Genomic DNA, 20,985 nt, shown 5'->3' on the forward strand with positions numbered 1-20,985 from the left:
CCTAACTTACTAACTTGTGTCCGATTCCCGCAGGCGGGTACCAATTTTTCTAATGAAATACGTATTTAACAAATGTTCAACTTCCACGGTGAAGGAATAACATCGTGTAATAAAAATCAAACCCGCAAAATTATAATTTGCGTAATCACTGGTGGTAGGACATCTTGTGAGTCCGCACGGGTGGGTACCACCACCCCACTTATTTCTGCCGTGAAGCAGTAATGCGTTTCGGTTTGAAAGGTGGGGCAGCTGTTGTAACTAAACTGAGAGAGCTTATATTTCAAGGTGGGTGGCGCATGTACGTTGCAGATGTCTATGGGCTCCAGTAACCACTTAACACCAGGTGGGCTGTGAGCTCGTTCGTTGCTTCAAAGCAATAAAAAAAAACCAGTGTCCTAAAATTTGGCAAGCGGTAAAGTCTTAAAGCCCAGCTATAGCTACAAGCACAGGGAGAATTCCCAAATAAAAATTAAATCCATTTGTACTTTTCAAACGTAGGAATAATTATTTGTGTATGACTTAGTTCTGTGATACTAAAAAAATAAAAAAATTAGTATTTTCCCCGACCAAGGAATAAATAACACAGTGTAATTAAAATCAAACCCGCAAAATTTATAAATTTTCCTATTTTATCAATAGGAGCCGTTCATTTGATTAATTAACACTTCGGCATCATATTTCAGGTACATTTATTGTATATTACACAATATATCCCTCGTTTTTAACTCGCTTTATTAGCTTGGTTTGTATGTATATTTTTGAAGTGAAGCTTCTTCTTTAGACGTTGAGAGTAAAATTAAACTCGCGGCAGATTCGTTACGGCTAGAGAGAAAAAGGATAATAGAAGACGAACGAGAGTGAAAAAATAGACAGAGCGTCTCGCGAACAACTCGACCTTGAGAGAGAGGGAGAAAGCAAGCTAGGTCGTTTCCCTTATACACATCATTCACTATTACAAGAGAAATTTGATAGAAGGATGAAATATAAAGAAAACCACAATACTACACACCGCAAAAGAAGTTTCACTTCTTCCACGTGCACCAAATTGCAGGCGCACCATTTTTTGTGTGTGTGTAGATAGCTATATCTTTGAACATCATTTTCACCAATTTCAACATTACCGATTCATTTAAAAATTTGCACACGCATCAAGGACCGATGACAATTGAATAATTTTGTAAATTTGCTCCAACCAGTATCAACAGGATAAAAAAAAGATGTGTGGTGTCGTGGGACATCGGATAGGAACGAAGTTCCTTATTATAATAATATTAATCTTAAGTTCTATTCTAGGTATAAAGAAAATAATTATTCGGGTATACATTTTTTACTATGATTTTTTTATTGATAAAAATAAAATAAAAACTAATTTACAAAGTTATCAACTTTATTTTATTCACAATGATTTAAAAAAAATATATAATAAAAAATTGTTAGTTTTTGTACGTTAGTACAAAGTTAAGTGGTACACTAAAAATCTTACGTTACGGACGTTTTTTCCCGGTTAGGGTACTCCTCCGCATCGTCCCATAAGGAACTTCGTTCTAAAAAAACAAGAAAAAAATTATTAGTTCGGGTGTTTTTAAACTAAATATATAGTCATATAATTTTCGTGAACACTCTCTAATTTCTCCATAACTAAACGTCCAGAACAAGAAATTCAATTACGTTAAAGCCCCATTTACACGAAACAAACTCACTTCGCACTAGCTTGGTCGTGAGGAGTGCACAAAAGTTAAACAATGAACGCTAAGCCTTGTAACTATCTCTCACTTAACAGCAATCTAACAATACATTTTAATTGAAATGTTCTAGCTATTCTAGACAAATTATTCAAACGAAGTACGCACTTAACACATGCTCACGAATAACTTTTTTATTTTTTTATTGCTTTGATGGGTGGAGAGCTCACAGCCCACCTGGTGTTAAGTGGTTACTGGAGCCCATAGACATCTACGACGTGAATGCGCCACCCACCTTGAGATATAAGTTCTAAGGTCTCAAGTAGAGTTACAACGGCTACCCCACCCTTCAAACCGAAACGCATTACTGCTTCACGGCAGAAATAGGCAGGGTGATGGTAACCACCCGCGCGGACTCACAACAGGTCCTACCACCAGTAAAAATGATGAAAATGAATTCCATAATGAAGGAATAACATCGTATAATAATAATCCAACCCCCAAAAACTGTAATCTTCGTAATTACTTCTGATAGAGCTTTTTTTGTGAACCTAAATGGGTAGGAACATATATCCTGCCGATTTATGAAGTGGTAATTCGTTCTGGATTCGAAGAGTGGGACGTCCGTTAGACGATACAATTCTTCGAGACTTGAACCTAATATTTAAAAGCGGGAATTTGGTTTTAATTTCTTATGACTTCGATATGCGGCGGCAGCTAGGTACCATACAAGATTTACATACAACAATATTTGACAAATGCCTGAATCTCGCTTACGCTATTTTCAAGATTAGCATATGAACAACAACTTTTGGACCGTCGCGGCGTCGGTCTACCGAGCAATTTCACCCGTTCGGTGGAAGATATTTCCTTAGTCGTTAACACCCAAACACTTAACATCAGATGGACTCTGAGTTTATCTACCCATTTATAGGAATTAAGAAATTTCCCAACACTTCCGACTTTGTAAAGTAGAAGTAAGTAATTTTCGCTTCTATTGTACTGATATGTGGAAAGATTTACGCCTAGGACATAATTAAAAAGGTTTAATTATTTTCCATTCACTAACGGAACCCTAAAAAGATATATGTATTTAAAAAAAATAACCACACGAGAATGAATTAAATAACTCAGACTAAGCCGATGACGTTGATAAACTACGTAGGAAAGAGTTTAAAAAATAAAATCGTCCATCTTTAATTATTTATGTAAATTTATATAACAACTGTCAAAACTAATTAACATCCACACAAAAGACGTTTCTACAGAATTCAGCGATATGACTCCTAAGAATTCAGAAGGCCTGTCGAATATATTGTTTCTCAGACAGTTCTCGTACATTTTCTATAATGACGTGTTATATTCTTAGGAGCCACACTACGATACGTCGAGACGACGAACGCAATTTATAAATACGAGGAAGTTTAGATATGTCACAAAAAATTGTAACAGTGAAGTGAGCGCACAATAATAGTTTGTTCGAATTGCGGAAATGAATATTCTTGGATATTTAATAGCTGTGGCGCATATGCAGGTGACATTATTTTATACAATTTGCGTAATTCGTAATTAACAAACATAATTTTATTTAAGTATTTTTTCTCATAATCGTTTTTCTTATAGTCGTTACAGTTGCTCAAAGACATTGGCAATGGACATAGTCAAACTTTTGCATACCCTTACGAGAAACGGTAAACATGAGCAACGTGTTACTCTGATTAATCAAACACAATGAAATGTTTCCAACAAATGATATAATTTTTTCAATGATTTTTCATTGTTTTCACAATTTCCCTTGATAATTACTAGTGGTAGGGTTTGCTTTGGGCCCGAGGTATGTTCCACCACTTTGCCTATTTCTTCCATGAAGCAGTAACGCGTTTCGATTTGAATAGTGGAGAAGCCGTTGTACTATAAAACTGAGACTCAGAACACTTATGTATGTCTCAAAGCGGGTGGCAGCATTTATGTACGTTGTTGATGTCTACGGGCTCTGGTGACCACTATACACCAGGTGGACGGTGAGCTCATCTACTCATCTAAGCAATAAAAAAATTAAACATTTGCAAACGAACAAATATAAAAAAATTGTATAGTATAAAATTCCCATTTCTATGGTCAATAATATAACCACATACATAATATATTGGAGGAAGCTGGTGCAAAAACTGGACCAAGGTGGTCAAGACCCTTAGTAATGAGGAAGCGATGAAGGAGAAAGTGTTATTTTATAGTGTTTTTTTATTTATTAGATGTATCAATTACGATTTGCTCAATTGTATTCATTACTTCAAGGCTCTCAATGGATCTCGCGGGCCTCACGAAGACATACTAACCAATATAGGAACACTTGATTCACTTGCACATCAAATACGTGAACAAAACTTGCTGTCATTGGAGGGTTTCAAGAGCAGCGGATTTAGTAGGAACGGTAACAAAGGATATTATTTATCAAGGAACTTACGAGATTACATTTATTACAAAGTCGGAAATCCTACAGATGAAGGCGTTTTTCTGACTATTCTCTACAAAGATCAGGATACTAATAAAAATGTTCCTGCGCTATTTGTATCTAAAGTCGATGTTAATGACGAGATCCGAGAGGCAATAAACGATTACGTTAATAAACTGTAGAACTTTGCCCCGACTCATATTTTGTACGAATGCTTAATTTAATTGGCAAAAGGAACTGTATCCAAAATATTTTCTATTAGCTTTACTTTTTCATTGTTTAGTTTTTTCAATTTTCGAATTTCGATTTCGAATACGAGACGGTTTCGTGTTGTCGCATACATATTATGTTGAATAATCTTAAATATAAAATTTGAGTTCCCATCTGTATTCGTAAAAGACACTGGTAGCAGCGCAATACTGAGAAATATGAAAATTTCACGTTTTTATTCCAAAATTTGGAAAAACTACATATTCAATAAATGTTTTACTTTGCGATTGCCTCTATGATCCAGCAATTCTTACATCCGGATTAGAATCTTTGTCTTTATTTAGCAATTCCAATTGCTCTTATCTCGCACCCTTAATACCAAAAAGATCTAGCTGGGACACAAAGTGTTAAATCTCAAAAATGTATTTTTCAAATGTGTTGCAATTTTTTAGAACACCTTTTAAATAATATCGTTCAAACTTTTTCAAAGTCACTAATAAAAAAATTATTTTTAGTCATGTTGTATTGTATTTTAAGTATTAATTATATTATGATAAGACAGATGTGTCTGCTTATTTTCGATATTATTTTATTTAAGAGCATTATTTGGAAAAAGATAATAAACTTGTTGCGGTAACAATTTTTTCTTTTTTATTTCCCAATGAAACTAAATCAGATGTTTTGTGATGTGTGATGAACTAAGTTACTGACCTTTATTCCTGTACCACGGGGCCTGATTTCGATCTGAGTCGGTATCTTTGAAAAACATTTTTGGTACTTGTGTTTCTTTATCTTTTTTAATTGCTTATACGGGTAAACGGGCTCACAGCTCATCTGATGGTAAGTAATTATCGGATCCCATAAGCATCACAACGTAAACACAGCCACCTTGAGACTTTGGGGCCTACCTCTCAATTGGATTGGATATCTATTACGAAAATAATATTTTTGTGAGTTTGACTTTTCTTATACGCAACGTGGAAGTCATTCGTGAACGTTTCTTAAGTACGTATTTCATTAGAACAATTTGTACCTTTCTGTGGGATTCGAACACCGGCACGGTCGCATCGTTTGATACAAATACACCGGGCGTCTTATCCTTTAGGCCACAACAATTAATGTTCTTGTGTTAGTCTGTTGGTGAGTTCGTTTATAGTAGCCATTCATGGGAAATGAATCCATTCTAAAAGAGGAAATAAATAAGGCCTTTGGGCCGTTCAAAATGGACTGGAATATGTAACATTTTTCTTACGCGTCTTTCGATAGACGTTCTCACTAACTACTTTGTGTTTTAAATATTTAACCACAATGTGAACAGTGATCTAGAAATGTGTGCTACTTATCTATCTATACATATAAAAATGAATTCCTGTTGGTTAGTCTCTCTCTCTATCTTATTCTCCTGTTCTCGAGAACGGCTTGACCGATTTGGCTAATTTTGGTCTTAAATTATTTGTGGAAGTCCAGAGAAGGTTTAAAAGGTAAATATGAAAATGCTCGGAATTCAATAAAAATAACAATTTCGTTTTTCCTTTGATGGGTCCCCCGTCGGACGGATTCCTTTTGTTTGGTTTAAGTTTATTTTATACAAAAGTTTAGATCTTTTATTTATCGATTGAGGCACTACAAAGTCTGCCGGGTCACCTAGTTTTAAATAAAAAAGAGGTTGGTTGTAATGCCTTGTTTATCTCGGGACTTCGTTTTTGAACAATTACTTATTAGTTCATTGAAATATTCAATTAGTATTTTACGTGAGATTTGAAATTTAAATAATTTGTTTCGGAAGTTACAATTCCATTGGATTCACGGTCGACTTTCAAGAAATAGGTAGAACTAGCCGTCACGGGTTTATTTGTGTTGCGAGCTTAATCATATTACACGATCTTTTGTTGACGAAGACATCGGTTTTCCCATTCGGCCAAGGACGCTTGTACAAAAACCGTATAATAAGTAAGGATAATAAGTTAAACAATATTTTTTTGGCTTTCAAGGGTTCCGTGTATCTGACGAAAAAGGAAAACTTAAAGAATTACTATCATGTCTTTTTATGTATTTTATACGGCTTGTTTTTCCAAATCTGTTGGTCGAAGAACATGTTTAATACATAGAGAATACATAGATAATACATAGTTTAATACATACATACAATACTTTTTTATTTATTGCATAGATGGATGGACAAACCCATAACCCACCTGGTCTTAAGTGGTTACCGGAGTCCTTTGACATCAACAACGTATATGCCGCCACCCACATTAAGATATGAGTTTTAAGTCTCAGTATTATATGTACATAGTACAACGCCTGCCCTACCCTCCCCTTCAAAACGAAACTTATTACTGCTTCACGACAGAAATAGGCAGGGTGGTGGTGGTACCTACCCGCACGGGCTCAAAAGACGCCCTAGCACTAGTAATTACGTAAAGTATAATTTTTGCGGGTTTGATTTTTATTTCACGTTGCGGTTCCTTCACCGGGGAATGCATTCGTGAACATATTTTGTCAAGTACGTATTTCATTAGAAAAATTGGTGCCTGCCTGCGGGATTCGAACACCGGCACTGTCGCTTCGAATGCACCGGACGTCTTATCCTTTAGGCCACGACGACTTAAATGTATGTACATACATACGTGTAGCGTAGGCAGCGCGTACCGGAAGCTCAGTGCACTCGCACGAATGCACAATATTGTGCAATTGAGGTTCATCGAATGCTTCGTGTGACGTTCAAATGAAAGGAAACCTTGTAAGAAATGCATAAGGCGACTCGACTCTCGCTTTTATAATAATAATAATAATAAGCCCATTTTATTTCCAAAAACAAAGAAAGAAAAAAAGAAAAAACACCTTATCAAATAAAAATTACAAAATTAAATATAAACTTGTGTTTGGAACCCCATTCGGGTATAGGCCTCCTCCAGCTTGCTCCACTCTTCCCTATCCTTGGCTTTGTTTCTCCATTATTTTTTCTTATTAAGATCAGAACATAGATATGTAGAATTGATATACTCTCGCTTTTATAGGCGTATTTAATTTTAATGTATTATAGAGTGTATAGAGCTATATTGTAGAATGTATAGCATTGCTTACGTCCATTGAGCGACGGTATCTATTCACCATCAAGTGGACCGTATGTTTGTCTAGCTACAAGTGCAATCACCAATCAAGATGAGACCATTTCACTTGCTTCACGTATTAATGAATCAAAAACGTATGAGTACGTATTTATTTTGAATAACCCTCCCGATTTAAGTCACGGAGCCCGATCTTCGGCTCCTCTCATCGACTCCCTGCTGGCCACTCTTCGTAAATCAATCAACCGGCTCCTTTTTTTTTATATCACGTATGTATAAATATTATATTCCTTTACAATTGCTTTAAAATCGGATTCCATCAAAATGTTCAAGGTTGCATACATATATCGCCTTTTCGCATTAAAAGTGTACAATTTCCAAAAATATTCGGAATTCAGTTAATATGCGTAATCATTTGGTATCACCAGTATTTTCTCTAAATACCTACTGTCAACAGAGCCTAGTTTAGTTTTAGTTTTTTTTTTAGTTTACCTATGTTTTGACTACTATTAACGAAATTAATACATAATTTTATCTTACTTTAAAAGACAAATAATGTAATGGTAAACAATAAAAAATAAATTTTGCAAATATGATTAATATTAAAAATATTACACGTTAAAATCTTTAAAACACTCTTCTGTAAAACTAGTATGTTTTGAGATTATAGTTTTAATGCAAGAAGACGATATAGAGATCGGCTTAATAATTTCCGTCAATATTAACACGCTACTAAACATGAGCACTAATAAACGCTTTTATGTTAGTACCTTTACTTTGTGACAAAGTAAGACGGCTTGTGCCTAAAATAAAAGGCAGTTTTTTTTTGTTTTTTGTTGATGTTATAAAAAAATATTAAATTTATAATATCGAAAGCAGAAAAGCAGAGAAGTACGGCTCATCTGCTGATGCGCGGTTACCGTTGTGGATCAGCGCATCTACAGATAAGAAGCAGTTATAGGCAATACGACTAAACAAAGGATAAAATAAACACAATAATTACTTCTTTATTTAATTTTATTTTATTTTTTATTGCCGAGTTGGATGGACTAGCTCACAGCCCACCTGGTGTTAAGTGGTTACTGGAGCCCATAGACATCTACAACATAAATGCGCCACCCACCTTGAGATATAAGTTCTAAGATCTCAGTATAGTTACAACGGCTACCCCACCCTTCGAACCGAAACGCATTACTGCTTCACGGCGGAAATAGGCGGCTTGTTTATGTTTAAAATATAACAATTAAAACACTGTATGATTTAAAAAAATACACATTCCAAACCGCTCGCAATTTCCTCACATGATAATTTTTGCAATTAGGTACATCGTTATCATAATGCAAAGTTCATGCACTTGACATTTACCACATAATTATTATCATTTTATATTAGTCGTTTATTCCCACAAAACGGCATCATTTCGTTATGTAGACAATCGAATGAATCAACGTGTAGCTGTCTACAATATCATTTTGAAAATGATTCTAATGAACGAAATTCACCTACGTAATTTTATGAATTCAGTAGCTTGGATGATTTTGACACATGAGCTAACATTGTACAGGATGGTACATTGTCAGCTCCTATTTCACTGGTGGTAGGACCTCTTGTGAGCCCGCACGGGTACCACCACTCTGCCTATTTCTGCCGTGAAGCAGTAATGCGTTTCGGTTTGAAGTGTGGGGCAGCCGTTGTAAGTATACTGAGACCTTAGAACTTATCTCAAGGTGGGTGGCGCATTTACGTTGTAGATGTCTATGGGCTCCAGTAACCACTTAACACCAGGTTGGCTGTTGGCTCGTCCTCCCATCTAAGCAATAAAAAAGGATGTAAAGTATTCATCTCCTTCTTCATTACTTTTCAAAACAAAGACAGATGATTGCTGACATGATAGGGAAAAAATCGTATTTGAATACATTTCACTAACTGTTCATCATCTCACGCAATAATCTATATAAATTAATACGTGAAGCAAAAACTTTGTATCCCTTTTTACGAAAATTGCGCGGACGGAGGAGTATGAAATTTTCCACACTTATAGAGAATATAGAGAAGAAGTGCACAATGCTAATATTTTTTTTAAATAATGCATAAAGGATACATTAAATCAATAAAGAAAACATTACACACACTACATACCATGTATTTGACGCACACACGCATGCATACTACGAGTATTTATTGTCAAACTTTTGTTCTTGACGTCTGTTGTCAAATTGAGATTAAATATTGTTTGTCTTTGTTAATATTTTTTATAGTGTAAGTCTTTGCGAAATTTGTGATTATAGAAGTATAGAATACAATCATAATAATGTACAAACTTACAATTCCAATTAGTTATAGTCGAATTTCGACTACTGCGGGACCTCTAGTTCACTTAACATCACGCCATCGACTGAGGTTGTTGACCTCCGAGTTTTGTTTGGCTTACATTACGCATTCAAGAAATCTGAACACTCAAACGATCATTACGTTGCTTAGCTTAGCAAATAATATCGTTTACCGTTTAGGCTAAAACTGTGTGTTTATTTATACACTTCGTCTTTCACCTCGTATCGTTTGCTTTTGCTCATGGGTTAAACAAAATTTACTTTAATATTTCCAGTTTCCATTATCGTGGAAAATAAAAAAAAAGTCCGTTTTTTTTATTTTATATTTAAAAAAGTACTCTGAAAATAGGTTGTGCGGTTGCTTTTGGGTCTATTTTACACATAAACATACAAGATATTTAAAAATTGATTAGGTATCTCGGTAATGTAAAAAAATCACAATAACGTAATATCTACAATGTATGGTACAGTACAGTAGTATAATAGTCAATGGATATTCGAAACTGAGTTACACGTCTGGCATGGCTTCAATAGTGTATAAAATGTGTAACAACACGTTTACCGATAATAAAACGAAAACAGTAGCCCACCCTTTGTTTACAAATGACGCACGCCGCGCAAAGCACTTGCAGTCGATCAGTCGTGGAGTCGTTTACCTTCCGAGCGACGAGACGGCCGCCATGTGCGTAGATGCGTGAGCGCAGCGCGCCGCACCGCGACCCACAGAGAGGCGCAGCTCGCGGCGACGCACGGACCATGCCGTGCTGCCTCTGGGCCGCGCTGTCTCTGCTCCTCGCGGTCGTCGGCGCCGGCGCCTGGACACCGCCGAGACAGCCCTTGCTGCTCACTCCGAGACATCGCAGACACGCGCAAGAAACTCATCACTTGCGACTCCTCGGTTGGGATCTCAAGTTAAAAGAAAACAAAGCTATTCGTTCGCCTTATTATAAGGAATGTCAGTTTTTTACGGGACGCGTTCTTCATGAAGAGGGCTCCGCTGTGACGGTTACCGAATGTGACGGACAGCTGTACGGGCTGCTGCAGGTCGGCGGTGAAGAGTTCGTGCTGCAGCCGACCAGAACGCAGGAGAAACACGTGTTACGACGCCGAGACGTTACGCACAGCGAGCGTTCGGCCGAGTACAACCTCACCGGTGATACGGTCATCGACCTTGATCTTGACTTCGATGAAGATGATGACCTGTTACCGACCTCGCACGTACATCCGCGGCACAGCGATCATTCCGACAAAGAGTACTTCCATGACATGCATTTGTTCAGAAGACCTGCGTCAGGTGCGTCTACTGCTTTCTCAATGACTGGTATAGTGCATGTAATCTGTGCAGGAAATGAATATCGCAATTGATGTTTCAGGTGTAAAGGGTCTTTGGCTTGAACTGGCCATCGTTGCCGACAACACCATGTTGAAATTTCATGGCCGAGAACGTGTCAAACATTATATTTTAGCTTTAATGAATATTGTGAGTATAAAAAGATTGTGCAATAGATTAGCGTGTTGATTTTTGTATGAAGTGAGCTTTTTTTTGAAGCCTTTCAACATATAAAATCTTATAGGTCAGTGCCATCTTCAATGACCCATCACTGGGCTCTAACATCACGTTAGTGATCAACAAATTGTTTCTCTACGAGGACAAGGACATAATTTTGAAGTACGGCAACATCAAAAAATCGTTAGAAGCTATTAACAAGTGGAACTATAGACATCTCATGAAGCTACCTGAAGGTATGTACATATCAAATACTAAAATAATGTCAATAAAAAATGTAAAATAAATGAAAATGTAAAGTCCACAGACTGGACACTTGCGGTTTCGTAATGATAACGGTGGCATCTCCAACACAAAAATTTATTCTGAGATTTGTTTTATTAGTAGCATTATGATAACTTCCGGCACAAGCGTCGTAGTCGTAGCTGGCCACTCTGACATCACTTTTTATGATGCCAACACATTCCCGTTTAATTTTCGTGTTTGTGTAGATTATTTACAGACGTGGAAAGCGAATAAACATTTTTCATCTAAACAAACAGGCGTGTGGTCTTCCACGAATTCATTTAATAACTTTTTGGAATGTGTCATTCCTTATTAATGATATTAATTAGGATCGCATGGAAGAACCGCTTGATGACGATGAATGAGCGGAGTCAATGAACGCTCACACAGTATCCGAAGGCACAATAAATCAACGATCGACACCGCTAATAACGTTGTGTGAAGTACAGAATCAACACAATGTAATTGCCTACTAAAATTCCTCGAAATTATAAAGTCCGTACTGTGGAATTGATGGATGGATCGAAATACAAAACCCTTTTGCATTATGTTTTACCTGCATCATATAGCGGCTGCGTTAAGGAATTATTAGTGTATTTTAATTTTGTTCTTAAGGACGTTTTGAAAAAAAATTAGCACGAATGCTCACACTAGGAGTGTATAGTTCTAGATATTGCGTGTTACGAAATCAATGGTTTTAATTTTCAAATCTAATTTTATCGCGGATTGTATCGAGAATCTTCACTTAATAAATAATCTTCCAAATTAGGTATATAATTTAAACGAAGAGATACGATGCGAAAGTGCGAATATTAATTATTTTGCAGGCTCAATAGAAGATCTTGAGTAGTTTTATTTTGTTTTCTAGTATTTAATTAAATGATTAATTTTGTTACAATAACAAAAAATGGCGGCATTGTGTTGAAAGCGTTTGAAGCAACTGTTCAGAGCATTCTGTTTTGACTTTGCTGATTCTGTCCACGAGCCATTTACTACTAGTATTTTACAGTGTAAAATATCTTCTAGGTAGCACAGGATGGGACGCCACAATATGGTTGACGAGATCCCAGCTTGGAGGGCCTTCCGGGTTCGCCCCCGTAGGTGGGGTCTGCACCAAAACGCGGTCAGCCGCCATCGACCGCGACGAAGGATTGACCAGTGCTTTTGTAATTGCACACGAACTCGCTCACTTGTAAGTCTTTTAGTTATTTATTTAGGTATACCAACAGGCAGTGTTATTGATCTTCGTACCTCTTTCATTTTAATCGCCTAACACAATCTTACAGTTCGAAGATCACAACAGAATATCACTTTAGGAACGCACATACATTAAAATAACCTAAAACGTTGAATTAAACTGATGAAATACTAAAAATCACGCGAAAGACCGTCAAAGAAAATAACAAGCGTATAAAACACGTCATTAGTAACGTAAAAAGCAACATCACAATAAGTTATAAAAATACTAGCGACCCGCCCTCGCATCGCTTCGGAAACTAATTTATTATTGATATTTATCCACCATTTAATGGATGTTATTATACATATAAACCTTCCTCTTCAATCACTCTATCTATTAAAAAAAAAAAAAAATATGTGTGCAATTCACACGTGGTAGAAGTGAAACCTTCCAAAATTAAAATACAATTATCCTAAACGTCTTAAGTATATGTAAAATTTTGTCATTAGTAAATAATTGTAAGGTAGCGCACTCTGTGAATTGATATTTTAATTTCACGTATAATCCTAAATTAAAATTCACTACAAGAGCTTTCATACACACGTTAGTATTAAAAAATCTCACAGATGGCGCTGTATTAAATAGTATGTATATTTCTGTCTCATTCTTTGCTGGCTTCATCCTACACATTTTTGTATTTGTGTCTCTTACCTGTCGTTTTTTCCGTTGCATCCGGTTTGAAATCACAACGATTCTAAAGAAGTTTTCACTTCAAAAAACCGCATCAAAATCCGTTGCGTAGTTTTAAAGATTTAAGCATACATAGGGACAGAGAAAGCGATTTTGTTTTATACTTTGTGTTGTGATTAAAGATCGACTTCTCGAATACAAGGACCGAGAAATCAATTAATTATTCCGATAGATTAGTCGAATCCTGTAGACGTTTTAGGGACATGACGGACGTTTACAACGAGGTATAATTTGATTTTCTGCTTCCTGTCCATATTCCGCTAAGCGGGGTTGGTCCAGAATCCATTAAGTAAGTTGATTTGCCTAATAATTACGAGTTGCAGCCAATCATCTCTGTTTGCGTATAGGCTAAGGATCGGCAGTTCACGTATATTGATTATGGAAAGTCAGTAGGTACACCGTCAAGGCTAGATATAGTTAGTATTGTCGGCTACTTCAATATTTCAATACGTCCATTCAAACATAGCATCCAATACTATTCTCTTTTGAAATATACTTACTATTGTCGGCTACTTTAATATTTCAATACGTCCATTCAAACATAGCATCCAATACTATTCTCTCCTGAAATACCTAGTGATTATATACCAAATTCTTCCCAATACCTAATTTTAGTGGTCATAGACGTATTGTGAGAACTCTCGAACCTTCCCAATAGATATTATAAAATGAATTCCACTCCTACCATTTTATTGCATTAAATTATTACACTACCCATCTTATGGTAAGCGGTAAGTTTCGCTCATAGACACCAGCAATGCCAGGTACATAGCCAGGCCACTCCCCGAATTCCACCTTATATCACAAGGTAGGGCCAATATTCATTTTGTATGTGTCTTGATTCTCGCGACCATTCAATTTCAGATTAAGTGTTAACTCATCTGCCCTTATAATGTAATAAAAATGTTTGAAAACACTTACATAAATATTTGACGAAGATTGTGTTTGAAATTACTTAAGTACCTATGTTGGCATATACAAAATAAAATATATGACATTTAAGTATATACGTAATATGGTAATAAACCTTTGACATTCTACAATTTCCGATTTATTTATTATTTATATATTTGTAGTTAATATATTGTTAGTTGACGAATCGTTACACGTTTTCTCTAAATTTAATTTTGATTAATCATACTGTGCCAAAATCTTAATACAGAAAAATAAAACCCCAAAAATTCTATTTACGCTACATTTCTTTTCATCTCACATTAAACGTTCTCGTTGGGAGAGTGAAACGCAGTGCCGGATTAACCATATAGCAAGAGTAGCAATTGCTACGGGCCCCGCGCGAACGGGGGCCCCGCATATTTAAACCCACTCATCTCGGCCCGAGCTTAATTTTTTGAGTGACTTATTAAGAAAAAGTTGTTTGTGTAAACGTGTAGAATTTCAATCAGCCTGATAATCAGCTCTACAAAAAGTCTGACGTATGCAAGCACTCTTACCCGACACATTGTGGATGTGTAGCAGAATTGTGTAGCAGTAACCTATAGATGGCAAATAAACGTATAGACTATTGATTTGTTTTTTACCACTTTATACTTAAGAACCCATAGTAGATCAAGGGCTCTTTGAAATAATTTGCTACGGGCCCCGCGCTTGCTTAATCCGGCACTGGTGAAACGACATCAAAGCGGGTAATCTAAAACAAAACATCACTGATGAAATTATTATGCGGAAGTTTAATTTAATTGCATTCGGCGACAAAACGTTTTGTTCCGTAATAATATTGTAAACGATGACTCGTTAGCTAGACTCCCTTTGTTACGCTCACATGCGCTTTAAAATTAATCACACACAATGGTCTTTATGCGAGGATATTTCATTTTAATATCTTTCACTTGTTTTTATTAGTAATAGCGACCCGCCTTCGCTTCGCTTCGGAAACTGTAATTTATTATTAATTTCTCCACTATTTAATGGATGTTATTATACATAATATAAACCTTCCTCTTCGATCACTCTATCTATTAAAAAAAACCGCATCAAAATCCGTTGCGTAGTTTTAAAGATTTTAGCATACATAGGGACAGACAGATATAGGGACAGAGAAAGCGACTTTGTTTTATACTATGTAGTGATGCTACATTTTGAACAGTTTTTTTTTTATCATGACTATTTAAATACGTATCATATTTTTTTGACACGATACGAGTCTATAAATCTTTTTATTCTTGTTTTAACACACGTTTTGCTACTGAACTTTCTCTATTATTGCATTGCGTAATTCAATTACATTAATTGATTTACAAATGAATAGACGCGAGTACAATCAATGCATTTAAAACGGATATTACATTACGCAATATGCGTGCTTCCTAAATCAGTGTAGGCAGCGGCCATTGATAAAAACCCGAGCACAGGGAGTTCAAAGTGTACTGAACCCAACAAAGGACCCTTTTACGCTATTTTATTTGGCAAAGGCCTGTACATACGGATACGATCACGTACAAAAGCCCTATGTATATTCTAATTTCATTTAACATGTTGTAATATTATGCCTGCTGTTGAAAATAACGCAAGAGCTTAGTTGAAAAAAAAAAGATTCCATTTCTTTCAATTGTCTATTGATTTAAATTTCACTAAAAAAAAAGAGCTGTGTAGGCATTTTGTTGCTGTTTTTTTTATTGCTCAGATGTGTGGCCAAGCTCACAGTCCAGCTGGTGTTAAGTGGTTACTGGCGCCCATAGACATCTACAACATAAATGCGCCACCCACTTTGAGATATAAGTTCTAAGGTCTCAGTATAGCTACAACGGATACCCACGCTTCAAACCGAAACGCGTTACTGCTTCACGGCAGAAATAAGCGGGGTGGTGGTACCTACCCGCGCGGACTCACAAGAGGTCCTACCACCAGTAAAAAGTGTTGTACCAGACGAACTACTGTTTGTTTCTATTATTTTATTTAAAGAACCAACTTTGTGATGCTTGTAATGAATTCGTAATCGCATTCTATTTTGATTCTTGGTTAACGTTGCGTATGGGATGCGCGATCATTTATTTTATTACGATTGATTTAGCTCAGTCGAGTTGACGTAAAAGGTTTGATCCATATGAGATAACATATATTTATAGGTTCTTCATATTTATAACGTAACGCGAGTTGATATTAGCTCCGTACTGTGGTTGTGAAACTTGGTGATTTTAGGGTTACGTTTTTAACCGATAATTTCATTATTAGCATCGGCAATTTAGGTTCTGTACTATTAAGAATATATTGTGAATATTTTAAAATCATACATTACCGATATTTTTTTTTATTGCTTAGATGGTTGGGCGAGCTCACAGCTTACGTGGTGTTAAGTGGTTACTGGAGCCCATAGAAATCTACAACGTAAATGCGTCATCCACCTTGAGATATGATATATGAGGTAAAAGTGCGAAAACTGAATCCTCCATACAGATACCATCATTCTTCCATACATTCCAAAACTTTTCTTTATTACTTTAGATTTTCCTACAATCTGTGAAAGACGAATACGGTCTTGAGAAACGGCATACCAGAGCAGTCTCTAAGTATCGATTTTTAATCAGACACTTTTTTTACTGGTGGTAGGACGTCTTGTGAGCCTGCACGGGCAGATACCACTGTCTACTTCTGCCGTGAAGCAGTAATGCATTTCGGTTTGAAGGGTGGAGCAGCCGTTGTACTGTAGTGAGACCTTAGAACTCATATCTCAAGGTGGGTGGCGGCATTTACGTTGTAGATGTCTATGGAAACCGGTAACTAATTAACACCAATTGGGGAGTGAGCTCGTCAAGATCAATAAAAAAATAATACGCGGATAATAATACCCTAAATATTGACGTCACTCTTATTTAATACCTTTTATAAACAACAAAGAAAAATAAAGTAGCAGTGCTATTCTAGACTTCGGCAATACTATGCAATGGTAGATTAAAGTGTACATTCACATGAATTCATACAATGACAATTTTTTTTTGCTTATAGATTAGCAAATGATTCGCCTTTATATTACAGTTTTAGTTTATTGAAGGATCCTCACGCCGCGAATATTACATTAAGCTATTTAATCTTGAAACCTTAATTTCGTTCCTACAAAATAGATCAGTTACTCTATACACAACTGAGTTCACGGTGAAAACTTTTCAAGTGGATCTTCGCAATTACTCGGAATCCAATAACGATAACAGCAGTCTCGAACTGAGATTCATGGAACTAATAATAAAAACCAATCATATTTCTTCTATTCTCAGTACCGAGCGACATAATATGTGTTATTAATACTTAAAACGCCGCGCTGTGGCACTGTAGAGTCGATCGTGTATTAAAACTGTTATTACAACCACGCGTCCAATCATTTGTACTACTGATCATAATTTATACCTTCTCTGGAAACCTTTCGATATAATTTTCTTAAACCCTATGTCTCACCACCAATACCACTCTGTCAAGAGTGACTAGATTGAGAAGAAGAAGTAGAAGATATCTCGCCTTTTTTTTTTCTACCTATGCTGATAGCCTTGAAAGGCTATGTCAGCTTCACCCTAACGTGTGTAGGTGAGCTCACGGGGCTCAAACTGGAATGTTGCTAACACTGACCTTAGCAATAGCAGTGCTTCGCAGAATCTACCACCGGATCGGAAACGCGATCTACTGAAAAGATCGGGCGAGAAACTCAGTGGGCTGTGTCTATGATGTCTATGGGTTAATTCGCTCGTCGAGCCCTTCGTCTCAAGCGACGGGTTCGACGAGGTCGGTGACCGGTTTCGGCTAGTGGTTGTAGATATCACCAATGCTAGGAGCATACCCACGCTGCAGTCAATATTTAGGATTTTTTTCCTTTTTTGAATAAAGTTTTATTGATTTATGCCTTTACAGGCGCCTTAAATGGGTTCAATTTTTACCACTGATTTCATTTACACCAGCAATAAATATAGCAAATTGCAATTTTTGATCGGTCTTCATTCTTCACAGCACTGAGAAAACTCTACAAAGAGGAGTTCATTGTGAACCAACATTCATAACAGAGTAATTTACTGTAGTATTATAAGTACTATCTAATAATTCCATTTGAAAGATCTTCATCAGACCAACTGAAGAGTCTCTGTTCATAACCGTCCTACTTAAATATAAATCTATTCTCAGAATGAACGAACCATTTCTTCAACTTTCGTCACCACGCCTTTGATATCGAATTCAAATTTAGTTGTAAATCAAAATAAATCAACGTTGCAAACGTAGCTCGTCACATTTCATCATTTCGTATCGAATCTAAACGAGAGACGTTGATCTAAATCAGTACAGCAAAAGTTACAAAGTTTCAATGAAATACGTAAGCAATTCATCCATCACGTTCAAACGCCCCGCCCCGCGAATAAACATAAAAGACAAATAACGATCGCGCCAGGAGCTCGCAAATACAACTTAAAACTAGTCGAAGTATAAATTAACTCATCTGCGGTAGTATTTTAATTAAACTTTAGCCGCGGCAGAACTAGATCGGGATTCAACGGCAATTCGAAACTCATGAAAACTAATAAATCTGTGTAGGTAAATGTCCTAGATTGAAATTGCGACATACCATAACGAACTATATTTGATTTTGCATATTCAGTTTTCTGTGAAATCATTGTTTGCATTTCGTATTGCACGGTTAATACAAACTGAATATTAGTGATGATCGTACAACTGACATGTTGATAGATTTCGGAATAAACAGAGACGTCAGTGTTGTGAAATGATAATAAAGGTTAAATAAGATGATCGCGTACGCATCTAAAAATTTAAATTAAAAAAATGACCCACCGAGTTTCTTGCCGGATCATATCAATGAGTCACGATTCCGATCCGGTGGTAGATTCTACAAAGCTCTGCTCTTGCTAGGTCTAGTGTTAGCAAATTCTCTCAGGTTGAGCCCGTGAGCTCACTTACCCGTCCACACGTAGCTGGAATAGGGCCTTAGGTTACCCGCACATAGATAGGGAAAAAAATTAAAAATGAGAATTCAGAACAACACCTTCCGTCTTTATTAAATCAGAATTTCAAAGTCCTAATACGGCTTGGAAACTTGAAAGCGTTTCTTCGTGATCTCATACCACATAATATGTCAGATAAAATATGTAATATTAGCTACATTACTTGTAAATGTATTTCGATTTATAGTTTTTTCCTGTATCATTTTAAATAGTTTCATGATATTTTTATTGCTCTGTTAATTTATCGTTGACTTAGACTGAAACAACAACGTATTTGATCCCATACGGCTCGGCTCAGCGTAGCTCCAGCCAGATATGGCAAATCGATTTGGATGCCTGCGGGATTGATTTGGAAGCTCAGAACATTTATAAAAAATTGCGTAAATAGAGCAGTGGCCTTTTACGATATGATCTAGATTTCTTGCGTATTTACTGATGGTCTTGTAACGACGATACGATTAAATATCGTGAATCATTACGTACATAATACATATGTGTATTATATGTGCATTACACACATATGCGTATTATGTGTGTAAGTAAACATGTGTATTGTAATTATTAAATGTAAGTGTAACATATGTAAGTCTTAAATGCGCACTTTACTGCGATAAATAAAATAAGTGTTTGAATTAAATATAAAAGACATTGAAACCTATTAGATTCAATAAGTTTGTTGGTAAACTTATGCTTTATCGGCTTATTGTTTGTCTTTTTGTAACGCTAATTAAATTGTAACCTGCTTTTTCAAAAGGTATCCAAACACTTCACTTTTTATTTTCCTTATAATACGATAGCTCTAAAAACAATTCTGTTTTCAAAGTACTTAAGTTAAAAAGATAACGGTTATTCCAATGTAATTTTTTGCAATTATACTCCTCATTGGTTAGTGCCTAGTGTTGCAGATCGATTTCATCCATTTATATATGAATCAAAATATATAAATAATTTTTTTATATGTCTTTGTTTTATGAATTTGGAAAATGGATAAGTTTCATAACGATTTTTGAGTTTCTTCATAATGATAAAATTGTATGTAAGCCTATGATAAAGACAAGACTATTCGATAGGGCGTATTTAGGGTTACTTAAATAAAAACCATATATTTTGTGTGAGGTCTTATAGCTTAGGGATTGGACGCGGTTTGCGTTAACCACAATGACCACAGCTTCGTTCCCGCGTTCCTCGGTATCCGCTTATATTCCAGTAGGGTAAGCTTGTCTACTTATAAAACCGAAAAACGTTCGAATAAATAAAGTCCTCGGAATGAAACTTTAATGAGAAGTAAGCTTAAACGTTAACAAATTGTTGTATTAATTTTTCATTCTAATGGACTTTAATCACATGCTTTTTTACTAACATCCTAATATCAATAAATAACCCTAATTCGGTTAATACAAGCACCTTTTTTTTTTCATCTAAATGCCCTGTTTGATTTGATGTGAATCAGTTAATTAATAGATGTTGTAACTAAAATACACGCTTAAATAGCAAACCGATATAACAAATAATTTCATCTTTCTGTTTACTTTATTCTGTTGCTACTGGTCAAAATAATAGAGCGAAGTTT

General features: G+C 35.9%; 1 protein-coding gene and 1 long non-coding RNA gene across 2 annotated transcripts in view; one reads left to right on the forward strand and one right to left on the reverse strand.

The window, feature by feature from the left end:
* Positions 1-1,319: 1,319 nt before the first annotated feature.
* On the reverse strand, positions 1,320-3,350 carry LOC134199385 (uncharacterized). Its single transcript, XR_009973866.1, has 2 exons — positions 2,500-3,350; positions 1,320-1,544 (listed from the first exon to the last, which is right to left on the reverse strand). It is a non-coding gene; the product is annotated as an uncharacterized LOC134199385 (long non-coding RNA).
* Positions 3,351-10,426: 7,076 nt separating this feature from the next.
* Positions 10,427-20,985, forward strand: part of Adamts-1 (A disintegrin and metalloproteinase with thrombospondin motifs 1) — a 68,404-nt gene continuing 57,845 nt past the window's right edge. The window contains 4 exon segments of the mRNA NM_001043516.1: positions 10,427-11,039; positions 11,119-11,225; positions 11,320-11,488; positions 12,564-12,729. Of these exon segments, the coding sequence (NP_001036981.1) occupies positions 10,502-11,039; positions 11,119-11,225; positions 11,320-11,488; positions 12,564-12,729 (980 nt within the window). The 5' untranslated portion in view covers positions 10,427-10,501.

The sequence above is a fragment of the Bombyx mori genome, chromosome 9 (genome assembly GCF_030269925.1).
Source record: "Bombyx mori chromosome 9, ASM3026992v2".
NCBI lineage: Eukaryota > Metazoa > Arthropoda > Insecta > Lepidoptera > Bombycidae > Bombyx > Bombyx mori.